At 42.7% G+C, this 17037-nt stretch overlaps 1 protein-coding gene across 1 annotated transcript in view; it reads right to left on the bottom strand.

Annotated features, from left to right (window-relative positions):
- Positions 1 to 17037, bottom strand: part of CASQ2 (calsequestrin 2) — a 62720-nt gene that overhangs the window by 23040 nt on the left and 22643 nt on the right. The window contains exons 2-6 of the mRNA XM_069478927.1: positions 16245 to 16329; positions 13383 to 13483; positions 11205 to 11316; positions 6479 to 6552; positions 340 to 470 (exon numbers count right to left, since the gene is read on the bottom strand). Of these exons, the coding sequence (XP_069335028.1) occupies positions 340 to 470; positions 6479 to 6552; positions 11205 to 11316; positions 13383 to 13483; positions 16245 to 16329 (503 nt within the window). The remainder of the gene's footprint in view (positions 1 to 339; positions 471 to 6478; positions 6553 to 11204; positions 11317 to 13382; positions 13484 to 16244; positions 16330 to 17037) is intronic.

Here is a 17037-nt window from a genome sequence, read left to right as displayed (position 1 = left end):
ATAAAGCACTCAGCATGGTACTTGGCACCTAGGAAGCTTTCAATAAATTGCTATCATTTTTAGTGTAGAATTTTATTTATATCTTGCTCTGGCTCTAAGGTGATTTGCTGACTGGCGGGAGGTAGTCTAACCCTGCCTGCAAGTGCAGACCCATATTCAGATGGAGTAACATCCCTGCTATTTATCAATGAGCAACGCAGCTGTACTGCTGAGGTCTGCTCTGCCGGGGTAGTGACTCTAGGATGCTGCTCTTGGTGGGTCTGAGATGTCAGCACTGAGAGGCTCTTCTCCATTCTCTAGACCCTAGAACCCTCATCCCTTGCATGCCATCTCGGGCACCTTTGGTGTTCCTTCACAAACTCCACGATCTCCTCTTCTGTGTAAGGTTTGTCAGGGATGGCAATGGGCTCATCCATAAACGGCTCATAGAAGTCGACCTCATTCATCTTCAAGGACAATTTCTTTGCAACCTGTAACAGTTAGAAATAAAATAAAGTTTATTGGAATGCTAGTCTAGAGAAGCAATGGGCTGTCCATCTAGGAGTAGTGTGTGGTGTGTGTATTCTCTGGCAAAGACAGGAGAGCACATGCAGTTTTAACTTCAATGTTGAGGTGATAGGAACACATCACCTAAGTCCTGGGCTGGATAGAAAGAAAAACTCTTATTTGGCAAATGAGTGTCAAACTGGGGCTGGGAACAGCTGGAATTAAAAGTGGAAAATTTAATTCTATAATCGCCATCACTCTACTGTATTTACCAGGGCTGGAGGGGGACGCAAAGCCAACGGAGCATGTTTACTGTCCTGAGCTGTGTGGATTTCATTGAACCAATTTTGATAGAACAGGCGATTGATGGAAATTCTGAAAACATTAGGTACTCAGAATCAGAAGCCAACTCATTCATCTGTCCTTGATCAGCTCACAAGCTCTAATTGCTGTTTGGGTTGAGGGGCTGGCCCTACGGTTAAATCTCTTAGTGCCAGGCTTGCTTGACGGTTTGTCAGGCTCTAGGAAGCAGTCATAAGGCGACCAACCGTCCTGCTTTGCTCAGGGCAGAGGGGTTTCCCAGGATGCAGGACTTTCAGTGCTAAACCTGGATGGACCCCAGCAAGCCAGGATGAGTTGCTCATCCCATAACAGATATTAAATAAAAAGCTCAGGGTGCCAGCCCACAGCCTGGAAGACGTTTTCTCTCTCGATTCAAGTGGCCACATGGTCAGTATGTTGTCAAGGCAGAACGGTTGCTGTGTTGGCCGGCACAGCCGCTGAACTCAGGACCTCTCTTTGTGAAATGATTTGAGAGGCCTGGAATGTGCAAGGCTCTATAGAAAACCAAATGCCATTCTTTTCTCGTTCCGAGCTGTGATCCAAGAAAGCACAAGGGTGAACAGTGGTTCCCTTGACACTGACGGGCAGTTGCCTAAGAGCTGACGCTCTGTGGGCACAGTGACCCCGGGCAGCTGTGACCATCTGGGGAGGGGGAGGAACCGGGTATACATAAACTCTTACACAAGGCGGTGCATTCTGAGGAAGCGCTGATATTCATATGGTTTTTGTCAGCAATTGCTGTCAATTCCAGGTCACTATATTCCAAAAGACAGTTCTTATAATTCTTAAGGGGAAGAAATGCTATCATCCTGCTTAGAGATAAAGAAAACAGGCCACGTTAAGAGCTACAGTCGGTCGAAGGGGATTTTATTGTCATTTTGATTTTAAGAGGGGGAGATGTGAAGTTTTTTCTTGCTTTTCCCCTCTTCTCTGGGATATGGGGTGGGATGGATGACGGGGTCGTGAGGCAGGGAGCCGGGGAGGGGCAGTGAACGTACAACCAGTATCTGAGTTTACACACAGTTCTTTGCAAAGCTCAGCCTCTGAGTGGGCTTGAGAACAACAATGGGGTCTGGGTTTTTGAGTTCACTTACTATGTATTCTAGGAACCAGAAAACTGTGCTTCTATGAGCTGGGAAGTGATCAGATGAACAGAAACAGTAATAACAGCAAACATACAGGGTATTCATTATGTGCCAGGCAGTATTTCTAAGTGTTTTAGGTTTATTAATATATTTAATCCTCACTTTGATTGTATGAGGTAAGAATATTATTATACTCATTTTACAAACGAGGAACCTGAGGCACAATTTGGATAAGCGATCTGTCAAGAGCATGCACCTGGAGGGAGTAGACCCAGAATTCAAACCCAGGCCATGGAGTATTCTAAACCTCCAACTTGCCTGTATTCCAACTTCCTTTTCATTTGAAAATTACCTTCTCCTTGACAGTGTAAATATACATGTCTGTAAATATTGCACTGGCACTGCACATGTTTTCGTGAGATATTCCCTTGCTCCTCTTGTAACGTGTTCTCATCAATTCATCCCCCACCAGAGTCTGCTGTGATTAAGCCTCCTGACGGGGCCGCTCAGAACCACGGCCACGGCAGGCAGCGTGGGCACGTGGGCGTGTGTCTGTGCGTGCGTGTGGGGGCGGCAGTCTCTGCTTCCCGAATGCAGGGTCTGGGTCCACAATGTTAGATCTATGAATGTGAAATTGGATTTTCTTGTCCTTAAGTTTAAGTCTTGGGAACCCTGAGTAGAATTTTCCAGAGGTGTCTTCACTGTTCTCCCACCACCATCATGGAGTGCCCCACTTCTTATATCTCAGAGGACTCCTTTCTTTTATTCTTGTAATTGCATCTTGGATGGTAAGGACTGAAGGAGCTCTGACCGATTGAACCATTTATTCATTAATTTATTGAACAAGTATTTGGCGGGGCCTGCTGTACCCAAGGCCCTGTGCTGGGAGCAGAGCTGGTTCGTGGGCATTGCAATCACGCGAGAATAGATTCTACTAGTAAGAGCTGAATAGGTCCATAAAAATGAGTTTTTTCATGCTTTTCTTTTTTTAACTAGTTGGAGTAGATTTTGACAAAGACAAGATAACTACAAAGTACAATGCCATTTTTATGACATTTGCATGTATATAAATTTTGATACAGATAATTTTTCTACACGTTAGCAAGACATTTCAGTCACTGTCAATGAAGACAACTCAAAGTGAATTTAGGCCTCCTCAGTATCTATCTTCTCTACTGACTTTGTTCGGATAGTCACAGCTCCCTTTGGCCCTAATGTGATTCAAAAGGGAAAGTGGTTTTTCATCTCACTGGTCACGCAGAGAGAAAGGACCAGGCCAGTGGGAGGAGACATGGGACAGTAAGAACTGACACTTCTCAGGCTGCAAGGTGCAGCAGAGTGGACATCAGCTTGGCTCTCTGACACTTTCTTCCTCCAACTGCTTCCTCGGAGAGGTTGGGCCTTTGTGTGGCTTGATTTAGGATCGGGATCAGCAGATCAGCACTGGCCCCAAACCTGTGTGCCCTGTAAAATTCCCTGGGACATTTAGAGGATGCATATTTTTGGGCCTTGTCACAACCCTAAAAAAAAAATCCAAGTTTCCAGGGGTGGGGCCAACAGATTAATGGTTTTAAAGGCTCTTTGAGGTATACCAATATCGACAGTTGTTGGGAACCACTGACTCACAAATCTATATCAGCAGCCTTGACATCTCACTCTCATTATGGTTCTCCCACTCATGTGATATATTTATTGGTTTGTTTACTTATTTACTTTCTGTCTTTTCATCTCCTCTTCCCCACACTGAACCCTAAATTCTACAAGAGGAGGAATCTGTTTTGCTCAATGTTGTGTCCCTGGCCACTGAGAAGACTACCTGACACATAAAGACACTCAATAAACACTTGCTGAGTCAATGAATGAATTAATGAAAGACACCTCCAGTTGAATGTTTTCCCAACTTACAGAAAATAGGACTTATAACCCCATCTATGTTGCTCGATAGATTCTTCTTCCTACATTTCCAATGTTTTCAGTAGCTTCACAATTTTTGCTGTCTTGAAGTCAAAACTTGCTATCCTAAATTGCTTTGGGATCTTTTCTTTCTCTAATTCATCTAATTAATGGTCAGATCCTCTTGTCACATCAACTTTTGTTTTTTCGTCTCTGTGATTGTGTTAGTGCTTTCTTGTCCCTTTCCTTTCCTAGTTTTAAACCTCTACAAAATACCTCCAGGTCCCTCTGAGATTCCTGAGTGTGTGGTGTACAAACATCTTTTCAGCCACCTCCTGTCATTTGTTACTTTCCCCCCTCCCCCTGTTCTGGCAGCCCCTGCTGGACACCACTGGGTACAGCCATGCCTTCGGGACCCCACCAGCCCCCTGCCCCCTCCGCTGCTCCAACTGAGGGGTGCAAGCTCTTAAGTCCCAAATGGCATCAGAGTCCTCTCAGTGCAATAGCTCTCCTCACATGTGTCTTTTTTTAAATGTTATGAAACTCCACAGGCTATACGAATGGTGGTACTTATGACTCAGTGTCTTACAGAGTTTTCAGTAAAGCAGCTTTCTGAGTTTTTAGTTATAGCCTGACCTCACCTCTTCACGGACCACAGACGTGAAGCCATGTAGTTGGACTGGGAGGCACTTCTGAAAACAGACGCTGCCCTGAACTCAGAGTGGAACCACTCCTCTAAGAACTAAGGCTGTGCTGCTTGGCCAGGCGTGTCTGCTGCCTCTCTTCCTTTCCGGTGGGTCCTTACCCAGGGGCCACCTTAGCTATTCCTGGCCCATCAGAACTAAACGTCAGTAATGGATGCAGCTTAGGCTTCCCTGTACCTCCTCTTCTCTACTAACATGCTATCCCAACCTCCCGTCCTCCTGAGCCTAGAGGACTACCATCTTACCACAATAGTACTCACAGCTAGCTAACATGTATTGAATGCTTACTGTGTGCCAGACACAAGCTAAGCATTTTACAAATATTGCTTCTTTCTCTGAGTATAGTAGGACAAAGCACTAACTTAGAAGTCAGGCTGACCTGAGATTATAGCAAGCTTCACGATTTGTTAACTACGTGACCCTGAGCCAATCACTTAATCTCTGGCTACCTCAGCTGCCTGCTCTGTGGAATGAGAATACTGATTCCTCCCTTGCAGGGGTGTTGAGGAGATGACATGAGAAAACCTCCAAAAACCTCTTAGCACAGACTCTGCCACATAATAAGTACTTAATAAATGACAGTTATTATTCTTTTTCATAGTCTTGCTCAAGATCTCTCCCAACTCTAATCCAACCAATTAGGGTAAACTTTCTTCAAGTTTAGATTGTATTACTTAGTTTATAAACCTCTCTTCTGGATTATAAGCTTGAAGATAGGGCCATATCCATAGAAATGGTTCAATATATACATGAACAGAATGGGATCTCTTTTCCTCATGCCTTTTTCCTGCCACCACCCCCATGTGCTTCCTCTTGTTTTCCACGGAATACTTAACTCACCATAATGTAAAGGCCCAGGAGCACTGTCCACCAGCCATCTACTCCTCCATAAGCCACTCTCCGATTAACTTTTACTTGAATTCAATCAAGAACTTAGTTTGTCCTAGATTTATTTGTTCCAGAAAATATGGTGATTTAGGGGTTTCTATTGAGGGGTGTGTGTGTTATGTGTGTGTGGGGAGGTGGGATGGGTGTGAGTGTCATATGTATGTGTTATGCATGCGTGCATGTCGGGGGAGGGTGTACCCTGAATCTCAAGGTATACAGTCTTTTATTTAGTGCTATGGTATAGAAGAAAGGAAGCAGGTTTGGGGCACACATTGTCCTAAATTGGGATCTCAGTGCTACTATTCATTTGCTGAAGACCTTGGGTATTACTTAACCTTTCTAAATCTGTTTTCTTTTCTGGGAAATAGGAGTTCTTACCTTTCAAAGGTATTTAAAGAATTAGAGATAAGATAAGTGCAACATATCAAATTGTTTCCATCACATAGAAAACACTCAATAAATAGTAGCCACTTCAGTAGTAACGGGAGCCAGGATACAGTACTCTGCAGTAGAACCCAGATAAATTACCCACCGATGCAAGGTCTATCTCTGCTGTTCTTTGGCTTGTAAAATCACTTTCCACACCCAGAAAATAGAAAGCATTTGTATTGTAGAAAAGTATATCCACAATATCTCCAGAAGATGTAGGTAGCTTTCTAAAGCACCAGGGCTTCGGATGGTCAATGCCCCTCCGCATTTCAACACCCACCCCAGCCCAGGAGGAGGGGAAGTGTGAACCCCAGGAAGGGAGAGGGTGCTTCCTAAGGGCAAAGGAAGCAATGGCTCAGTGGCCAGGCACACTCTGGGCTCACACATTTTCCGTTTTCACTGTATGAGAAGATAAGGGTGTGCCCTCACTTTTCACTGGATGTTTTTAGAAATAGCCTTATGTCCTGTGACTTAATCCTCTTTGTACTCATCTCTCATTCAATAGTGATCTACTGCCATGTTCTTAACACTTCTGGAGAACGGGAAAAAATGGTTCATGTTGCTACAGGAAAAGAAAGAGTGGTGAGAAGTTCAAATTTTAATCCTTCATGCCTACGAAACTGTTCAAGTGGGGGTTTCACAGGTACTTACCCCTTTGTCAAAGGTGGCAAAAAATTTGATGTAAGGCTGGAAGTGTTCAGATGCTTCTTCAAAAGCCTTGTAATCTAAGAGGAAAGAGATGAAAGGGCAAGATATTTTCAAGATGCACACTGCAGTATCTTGTCTTTTAAATGATCCAGAGATAGTGGAAAGCCAATTAATCCTGACTGGATAATTATTTAGTAGATATTCAAGTAGATAATTATTTAGTACTACTTAAACCCATGGTTTCCCCCAAGGAGTTTGAGTTGACTGGCATTGAATTGCCCAGGAGACCTCTTCACTACACTTTTATGAAGTTCATAGATGGAAAACAGGGAACTGAGAAAGGACAAAGGAGAGAAAAAGACATGTAAAACTCCAAACCAAAAGAAAAAAGTCCTTCCACTCAAACTCACTGCTAGTTATAATCATTCCCTCTAGAGAAAGTACAGTTTGCCATATAAATGAGCCCTAAATGAGAAGGAAATTCACCTTAATGTGTAAAGTGACCTCAATCAAAAATGACATCACAGCAGCATTTTACACTTTTTGGCAAGAGCTCCCCTCTTGGTGAATCCTAGTTTTCTTTTCTTTTTTTTTTTTTAAGTGTGTTTTTTTTCTTTTTTTTAATTCTGCTGCCTTGAGAGGATTATCTAAATTTGATCAAGCCTATGCTTGACTCTGGTCCCAAACTTGAGTCCAAATTGGTCAAGGTAGGCAAGAGACCACGTGAGTGTGGAAATGCTGTGCCTTGGTACACCCAGGCAGTTACTTGGTGAAGTTACTCATAGTCAAGTCTTCGACGTGAGACGGTGGTAATCGTGGGGGTGGTGGTTGTTCTGAATAAACTCCGTAACTCTGAGAATCAACGAGCCTATGATTTATTCTTAACAAGGTTAACTTTTTTCCATTTTATGGAATTTCACATCCCTTAACAATAAGAAGTATAAGCTTTTGCTAGAATTCTGGGACCGTGCAGAATTTTCTAAGATTTTATAAAAAATACTTTTTTTAGAATAATGCTGGCTCAGGGGATACCAAGATAAGTAAGAAAAAGACACTGATCTCAAAAGGCTCTCAGCCTAGCAAGAGCTATGGACCCTTAAACAATCACAGGGCAATGCAATAGTAGTTATAATAGAGGTGAGTGCAACACGTTCAGAGAAGAGAGGAGTTGAACATTTACAAGAACACTGTATATACTGATACACATTTGTACTAACTCATCCACATAAAGATGTCTTGTAGCCTGATAGCTGGGATAGAGGATTGGATAAGGGGGGGGAGAAGATGGTTGGGAGCATTTGAAGAATGAATAGACAGAGGGTGAGGAAGTAGAAAGGCTAAAGCAATACCTAAGCCATCTGTGTCTAAAGCTGCAGTGGGCTCCATCAGAATCCCCTGTCTCCCTTTCCTCAATCTCCCTGTTCCTGATAAATTTCTCCTCCCCTCTGGGAACTCCTGCCCTGACGGAAGGAACGGCTTTGGCCTGTGTCAGGAGCTCCTTTCTTCTCTTGGAGAGCTGGTCTACGTCACTTAAGATGAAGGGTGGGGCAAGATGACCCCCGAGGTTGGTTACTCAAAATGAGGTTAAACCTGTAGCCTCACTCAAATAGCAGTTGTCTTCCAGGATACTGCATCTCGTCTTCTGATCGGTCTGATCTCGTGTAATCTCTAGATTTTTCCTGCCCCCATGTCCTATTTGGATGCTGACTGGCTTCTTCCTGGTTCCTTCCAGTCTGACTCCCCAGTTTCCTTGAAGACTCTTTTCCGTTCTGGAATAGGCTGCTGAACATTCAGCCCCCTCCACCTTCCTAAAGATTTATCTAAGCATCTCTCAGGGTTTTCCCTGCTGGATATAAGTATACCAGACTTCAGTCACGGGGTGTGGTTGACAGCACCAGCTAGAAACTCGGGAGAGAAATGCTCGGAATAACACCATGTGTCTTACAAAGAAGAGCCAAACCAATTTCTTGGGGATAAAACATACAAAGAAGTAGGTGAACATGTGAAAACATTTTGAAAACACTGCCCAAGTTCATGTACTGAGGGTGCAGCTACAATGACAAGAAGGTATAAAGACTTCACACTTTCTGAAAATCCTGAGATTCAAGTAATATTTATTTACAGAAAAGCTCTGTCATATAAAGGTTTGCCTGTGGATCTGAATTCCACATAAAAGGTTGTAAAGAAAAGGTGACTAATAACATGTAAACTAACGTAGGTTACCTGTTTAAGGAGAGTATTATGAAAAGCTTATCAGCTAAGAAGTAGAGTGAAAGGTAAATTGTGAATTACACTCACTTTGAAAAATTTTGAGGGATAATTATGGGTTTCAAAAACTGAGGGACCTTGCTGAGAACCTACCTGACTGTATTTAATTGAAAATTGCAAGGGCCACGTGTAATATATAATATACTGACAAAGTTTATTAATTTAAAAGCAAAAATTCAACCTTAAAAAGGAGGTTAAAATGATTCACTAGCAATTTTATTATTTAAATTTTAAGAATAATTATTAAGACCAGTAAAGTAATACGTATACATTCCTAGGAAAAGCTTTATTATTATTTTGAAATATAAAATATGAAAAAGTTGAATTAGATTTGCAATCCTTTCAAATCCATCCAAATTATCATAAGGAATACGAACATTACATTTATCAATGGAAAGAAAAGTAATAGCTATCTGATTGAAAGAATGTGCATACCCTTGAAGGACACTTTAGAGATTGAATTATATGAATTATTGTCCAATGACAAGAAAAGAATGTTCATTAGTCAAAGAAAAAGCAATGAATATTGTCCTCCCATCCACATGTACAAGTGATGTCTCTTGTCAATGGTGACTATCAAGAATTTGAAGAGATCATCATTTAAAATCTTGATCAGGAATTGCATGTTGTTTTTTCAAGCATAAAACCAATATCAAAAAGCCACATTCTTGGAAGCAAGCACAAAATGCTTATTCAAAATTTTAGAATATTTTATTTGGAAATTTTTTACAATGCAGCATGTGATATATTTCCTATTATTTTGTTTTTTCTTATTTTTACATAACATAGTAGGTAAAAAAAAAAAATTTCTGTTCATTAAGCCCAAATCTCTTCCACTTAACCCACACTTTATGCCATTGAAGCATCATCATATTTTATGTGTGCGATGCCCTCAGTTTGCGAAGTCTTAAAAATACAGCCCAGTAGTTAAGTGTATAAACTCTAAAGTCAGATTCCTGGGATTTCAGTCTTGGCTCCACCACTTATCACCATGTGTGATAACGGGGGAGTTAGTTGAAACTTTCTGTTCCACCCTTTCATCATTACTAAAATGCAGATAACAATGGTAACCACCTCACAGGCTTGTTGTGAGAATGAAATTAAGATACCCACATAAGCTCCTAGCATATGAAGTGTGTTAATTAAGTGGCGTTGTTATGATTACTAGTTTAGGGTAGGGGAAGAAAGGAACTGGAAGGTGTGTTCTTTATCCTAACCATGGCCTTGCCTCTCTCCATCTGCCATCCTGAGCTTTATGAAGGAGGAGAGAGAAACATAGGATGGAGACAAATTGAGAGGGAAGGACTGAGAAGAAAAAGGGGAAACGGAAGGAAATAAAATAAAGGGGAGAAAGTAGAAGGGGCAGGAGAAGCAGCCCAGGTAGTCAGCACGGATATGGAAGTGTGCGAATTGAAATAAAGTCACCTAAAGAAGAACCGGGGCAAAACCTCCCCCGGCTAGACACCTCCCCCAACACATCCATTTGAAGCAAATGAGTGAGAAAAGGGTTAAATTGGGGCACAGGAGAGAGAAAACAGGTGGGTCGTGGCTGGCGAAATGACTAAGGATACTAGTGGACAGATTGGGTAAAGAAATGGTTTGCAAATAATTTCAAAATATTTTGTGGCTTCCAGAAACAGTCATAAGCAGCTCACGTTTACAGCTCCTACTTGTAGGAAGGCTGCCAGATTCTCTTTCATAGTCACGCCCGCCCCCTCTCTCCAAGGCTGAGACACCAGAAAAAGGCTTAACTCACTGGGCCCATGCTGCCAAAGCAGTGTTTTTTTAAGGTACAGTACTCACGTAGTTACCTTCCTGGTCCCTTCTCCCTGTTCTTCCTGACTCCCACCCACCACCCTCTCATGCCTGCACAGGCTGTGGTGATGCCACCCTAGGTCCATGTGCCCACCGAAAACCTGCCCACAAAGCTTTCAAAGGGAGCATGCCCAAGGGTGGGGCTGCACTATGGCAGGCAGCCTCGGTGGTCAGCTGCAGGCTTGGCCAGCAATTTTCCACATTCTGTAGCAGCTGCTTAGTCTATTCCTACCCAGATTTTCCTCTCATGCTTTCCAATTGCCTGAGAAGTGCTCCAGCTGGTGACCATGAAAACTGCCAATGTCAGGGAAACAGTTCACTGTTAGTCCCCTTATGGGGGAGAATTCGACTGGGAGGTGGGCAGGTGGGAAAAGGGAAGGAAGTGCTTTCCTCTCTTCTGTAAAACACTCACTCACCTTCGAGGACAGAGAACACGGTCCAACCTTAATGTTCTTGCAGCTCCCCTGCCTGTCCTGCGTAAGTTTTGCAAATGTTTTCCACTGCGCTAGGTACGGGAAGGATTCTAACCTCTATTCTACCCAGCAAAAGAGATGCCAAAGATCCCTTCGCTTTTGGGATGTTCTAACATATCTTGTTGGGAACGTAGGCTTTAGACTGACAGGCTGGGCATGACAAGACCACTTACATTCTGAGTCCTCACTCTTGAAAAAGCCGATGAGTTTGATCTGGTCCTCAATGCGTTCAAAGGCTTGGACTTCCAGTTTGGTGTTAAGTATCTCCACTGGGTCTTCAATTAGCTGAAATGACACACACACACACACACACACACACACGCAAATATGTTCAAATTAGAGAACTCTTTCTCCACTGGGGAAGAAGTTGTGGTGGGCTTTGTGGTTGGCACCTCAACCCGCCTCCACCCCAGTGAGCACAGAAGCAGCACCTTTTGAGGAATTGATCTTGACTCAAGGGGTGGAATGATTGGTTTGGGGATAATTTTTTAGGGATAATTCTATTCCTCTTTCCAGTTTCTAATTTTTTTTTTATTTTTAAATTAACAAATTATAGTAGTATATATTTATGGGGTACAAAATGATGTTATGACTTATGACTAGAATGCAAAATAATTAAATCAAGCTAATTGAAATATTCATCACCTCAAATACTCATGATTCTTTGTGATGAAAACATTTGAAATTTACTCTTAGTGATTTTGAAATGTATAATACATTAATATTATGTTTACTATATTCATCATGCTGTGTAATATATCTCAAAAAACCCTTATTCCTCCTGTCTCATTGAGGCTTTGTACCCTTTGACGATCATCTCCCAATTCCCCCACCTCCCTCAGCCTCTGGTAACCACCATTCTACTCTCTGCTTCTATGAGTTCGATTGTTTTAGATTCTACATAAAAGTGAGAACATGTGGTATTAGTCTTTCTGTGCCTGGCTTATTTCACTTAGCATAATGTTCTCCAATTACATCTGTACGGTTGCAAATGACAATTTTTTTTCTTTTTTATGACTGAATAGTATTCCATTGTGCATATATAACACGTTTTCTTTATCCAGCCATCTGTTGATGGACACTTAGGTTGATTCCATAACTTCTCTTCCAGTTATTGCTTCAGGAATGGGCAAGTGACTGACCCAATGAGGATAGATTTGCTGAAGGCTTTGGGAAAGTTCTTTCCTCTCATGAGAGTGACGGGAAGCAAGATCTGTTTTTTTCTATTATCAGAAATGAATTCAGAAAAGTGATGTATCAGTTCCTCCTGCTGGCCATCTTATAACTGGCTTGAGAATAATCAGCTTGAGGACACAGGCAACAGACTGAAAGCGGAATTACCTGTGATTTACAAAGAAAAATGAAGCTAGAGCCCTGATTTGATCAAGTCTAAAATCTGCTCTAACTCTGGTCTTCTATTTATGTGGCTCAATCACAGTATTTATTATTTAAAGCAGTTAGAGTCCCATTTCCAAAAGCCTCTCCCTAGACGATAAAGTTGGGGCAGCGCCATGTTGGCCCAGAGTTGTTCTGTTGCCCTTCTCAACTTTCTTAGGGCTTGCGGTAGGGGTCAATGGGATGGCCAAGTTGGGTCAATGGGCACTTTATTTGGTAGGAGGTGGCCTTCAACTCACTTCTAACCTTCTCTCTGGTTTTTGAGGCTGTAGAGAAAGAGTAATAGACCACTGGGTACCAAGTGGTAGATGAGGAATTATCAGTATTGATTCTATAGTAGGTATTTTATCTGTGCAAGAACATGTGTTAAAAGCATTGAACTTCACAGCTGTTACTGAAAGTTTGAGTTCATCTATGGATGAAATATTTTTACAGAATTTGTTCCTCCATGCATGTGGATCTGAGAATGTGGTACCTTCATGCTGACAGTAAGTGTAATATTGGGGGGCTCTTTAGTGCTGCCCCTTCTTTCTGTTGCTCTGAGGTGACATGGCTGATTGGTATTCCTGTCTTCCTCTCTCTTCAGGTGACCGGTCATCCACCCCTTTCTCACATTGTCCAGCTCTTCTTTGTCAGCTCTGGAGCAAAGCCGAGGGAATGTCAGTGGATGTTGGTGTATAAATGGTAAGAGAATTGACATGTTACCACTACATGGTCCTGATTTTTGACCCTCTGGCCACTAATCAACAGTTTCTAGGGTGACTTACGAGCCAGTTTCCCAGGAGAAGTAGGTAGCGCAATGATGCAGGTGCTCCTTAGTTTCTTGTGGAGCCTGAGAAACCTGTCTTGGACCAGGTCAGGTTCTCCAGCTTCCCTGTTCTCACTTTGGGGTTTTACCTCCCCCTCTGTTTGAGCCCAGACAGCTCCATGCAGGGTCATTGTGCATAAAAACTTACATCCAAAAGAAACTCCACTAAAACATCAGCTGCAAACTCGCCATCAAACTCAATTGTGCGATCACCCTTAAGAATGTACAGGCTTCCTTCTTCATTAAAACCTGGAAGAAACAAAGAGGCCCAAGGACAAGGTTATCCTGATGTAGGCAGAGTCACTGCATCGGCTCAGGTCTGGGTCAGGGTCCCTGGGTGACGGTGGGGTCCCGATCAGGGGAACTAGCACTAACCCAAGCACCAGTTTCCCCAAGACAGCACTTCTGAAGGGCTCCCAAAGTGGACATTTCATTTGAATTAGTCAAGGACTAACAATTCCAACAGGGTTTTAATTTAAAAGAAAAATCTGTTCTCCACCTCACCACTACTTTAGTTTTCCAAAAATACCGCTGACCCATGTCATTCTCCTTATCAAAAATTTTTAATGGCCACTGTCCACCTGACTCGTTAGCCTGGCATTCGAGTCCTTCCACAACCTAGTGCCAGCTCTGTCTCTTTCATTCTCCCTTGGGTAGACCTGCACTCCTGTGAGTGCTCCCTAGTCCCTTATGCAACTCCCTCTGTCATGTTATAACATGTGATAATAGCGTGTATAAAGGAAAAAGTCACACAGAATGATTCTCTACACTTATGTTCCCCAAACCTGGAGCCACCTCCATCTTGGTTAGCTCCTCCAGGCCTCAGCTTAGGATTCATTTTTCCTAAGAAGCTCACTCCAATCTCACTGGGCTCGTGTGTTATTGATCTTTCCTGAGCCCCATTTACAGGTCCTCACTATCACAGTGCGTCCTCTGAGGGCAGGATCATTGTCTTCTTTGTATCCCAGTGCCTCTCACAGAGCCTGGCGACGTGGGCACCTTGTAGGTGTATGTGGCAGAACCAGCAGCTTGCTCTCCTGTTCTAGCTGGATCTCACACGTCTTCCCTACCCAGTTAGCTGACAGAAGCTGCAAGGGCAGGTTCTGCATCTTCTCCTTTCCTGCTTTCCAGCGCCCTTGGTATACTGCTGTGTTCTTTCACAAATGCTTGCTGGAAAACTGCATTCCCCTCCACCCAGGAATGCTGAATAGCTAAAGCTGGCATTTAGTCCAACTGCACGGCTTACTTGATTCCATAGATTAATTGTTTTCAAACTCTCTATTAGCTGGACAATGTTTTCTCCAAATGAACTCTTCTGCAGAACCTCTAGGGGCAGGAAGTTTGGATGCTGCCTACGGTATCCCAAGTCATGTCTGAGGAGCCCTTGGCACAATGGGGAGAGCCGTTTGTAAATCAAAAGGAGCAACAGGCCAGGTAGTCCTGGAGCCCAGCATGGCTGATTTTAAAAGGTACCACAGGGAACATCAGTCAGTCTCCTGTTGGATTTTGCCTTGAGTGAAACCAGTTAGAAGGCTAGTGCACTGGTTCAGGCACAACCTGATAAGGTAAATGGGAGCGGTGATGAAGCTGAAGGAGCAGGTTCACGAAGTACAACCAATGTCCTGTAAAACCCCACGATCAAATAGCCAGATGGAACCTGCCCCAATTCCTCCCAGCTGAGATTGTACAAAAGTTTGTTTAGACGGACCAAGCCCTGTCGTGTCCTTTGCTGCTCAGTCTTTATGAATCCTTCCCAGCTGGTCTTCCCTGAAGTTTTAGATCGGTGGGACACTAGCATTTTCCTCTAACTACATTTACTGCAAATTCTCCCAAATTCAACTTCTCATTAAAATGATGGGAAGGGAGAAGGCTAGGAGGCAGTAGGCTGCTGGGGGAGAAGGCAGGACTCATTAAATCGTTTTGGACTCCAGGGGAAGAGTTGAACATATTTTGCTCCCATGCTCATGGGGAAAAATATTTCTTAATGTGTCTCCAGAGAAAGAGATATCCCAGACATTCTTAATAATTCATTATCATTTTATAGTCATGAGTTCTTCTTTGTGTCTAACATAAACAGTCTCTTATAATTTAAATTTTTTTTTAAAAAAATCTGGTCTTCTTGAAAATAAAATAGAAAACGGTTGTTTGTAATTTTCTAGGATAATGAACTCTTATGTACCTGAAGGTATTTATTGAACCACCACTAATCTTTTTTATTCTGTGCTTACTACTCCAAATCCAATTAACCTTTCTTCAAAGGTCCTGTTTTATCACCTCCTGCTATTTTTTTTTAACAGCCATTCTTCACTGGTCATGCAGAAAAAGCCAAATGGCAGTACATGTGTGTGGTGTTTGAAAACCAAAGGAGCTACCTAGATTCTCTCTCCTTGGGATTACAAAGGTAAGACTCTTAAAGTGCACTTGCCCTTAAACATGACATATTGACACGAGAGATTACAACTTCCATTGTGTGGTCACTTAACCGTTACCTCACCTAAATCCTCCCTCTCATCCTCGGTGATAGTGCCCAGCTGGGGTTTAGTCTTAAAGTTAGAAACTACTGAGACCCTTGAGTCACCACTATGAACGCTATCTTTTGTTGGCTATTTCAGCCAAGAAGCAAGGAAATAATAAATGATGGAAGAAGAGATATTAACTCTCTCAGAGAGATCACCACAGTGGTGAGATAAGAGAAGCTGGCCTTTTAGTCTGTTTTAGGAGCTGAAAATAAAGGCTTGAACCTTTAGTGTCAGTTTCTCCAGGAAGAAACCCTCTTCACTGCACTGTTACAAAGATATATTACATGATTAATATGAAACCACTTCATCTTAAACCACAGGCCTATCTTTACTTTTGTGAAACTCTTCTTGAACCCAAGACTAACGTATGCCAGACCATTTTATTTTAAAATAGCCCAGTTATCTTACAAGAATAAGTGCAACTTTTTTTTTTTTTTTTGCAAGATACACTGTTTCTTCCTAATATAGAGTATCTCAAAAATCACACTTACCCAGTTTCTTGGCAAGCCTGGCTTCTTTCTTGGAATCCACCATCACAAAGCCTATGTCTTTATGTTCCAGGATCTGGGCCACAAGCTGAAGGGACAAATAGAAGGATGAGTAGGCCAAGGACAAAAGATGGTAGGAAATACCACAGCTTAGTACAAGGCTGCTTCATTGACAGGAGGGTTTTCCTCCATACTTCCTGCTACCCTGCGACCCATTCAAGCAGCAGCAAAGAGATCCTATGCTTGTTTGTTCCCTCAGGAGAGGGAAAATTCAGGAGAATGCTGAGAACCAAGGAGATAAAATCTGAGGAACAGACAAAAGATTAAAGATTTGGAAGAATAAATCTACTGTCCCATACCATTTCCTGCCCTCAGAGCAGATAAAATTTGGATCAGTAGAAAGGAGAATCAGAAAGGAAGCGTGGATACCTAACAAGGGGCCCTGAACCCTTCACCAGCTGCAAACGGACCAGGGATGGAGTGAGGACACAAGAGGACCTGAGCATAAAGGAAGCCTCTGGCCCCAATGTCCAAGCATAGCCCTCAAGTCTCCCCATCCTTGGGCCTGTGGAGTAGGGATGCCCCTGGGGCATATCTGCCAATAGACCTGAGAGTTTTTTTTTGCAGCACATTTAGAGGAAGAATGACTAGAGTGTTGGGACGAGGAGAGCAAAGAGGATGTAGCAGTGTCTTAGAGGGACAGATGGCTGAAAACTGCTCGGGGTAGAAACCGGCAGAGATGATAACATCAAGCGCAGTATTAGCATCATATGTTCCCTGAAACTTAGATATGAGC

Source organism: Eulemur rufifrons, chromosome 8 (genome assembly GCF_041146395.1).
Source record: "Eulemur rufifrons isolate Redbay chromosome 8, OSU_ERuf_1, whole genome shotgun sequence".
Lineage (NCBI taxonomy): Eukaryota > Metazoa > Chordata > Mammalia > Primates > Lemuridae > Eulemur > Eulemur rufifrons.
Note: the sequence above shows the minus strand (reverse complement) of the source record. Positions and strands in the feature narration are given on the sequence as shown.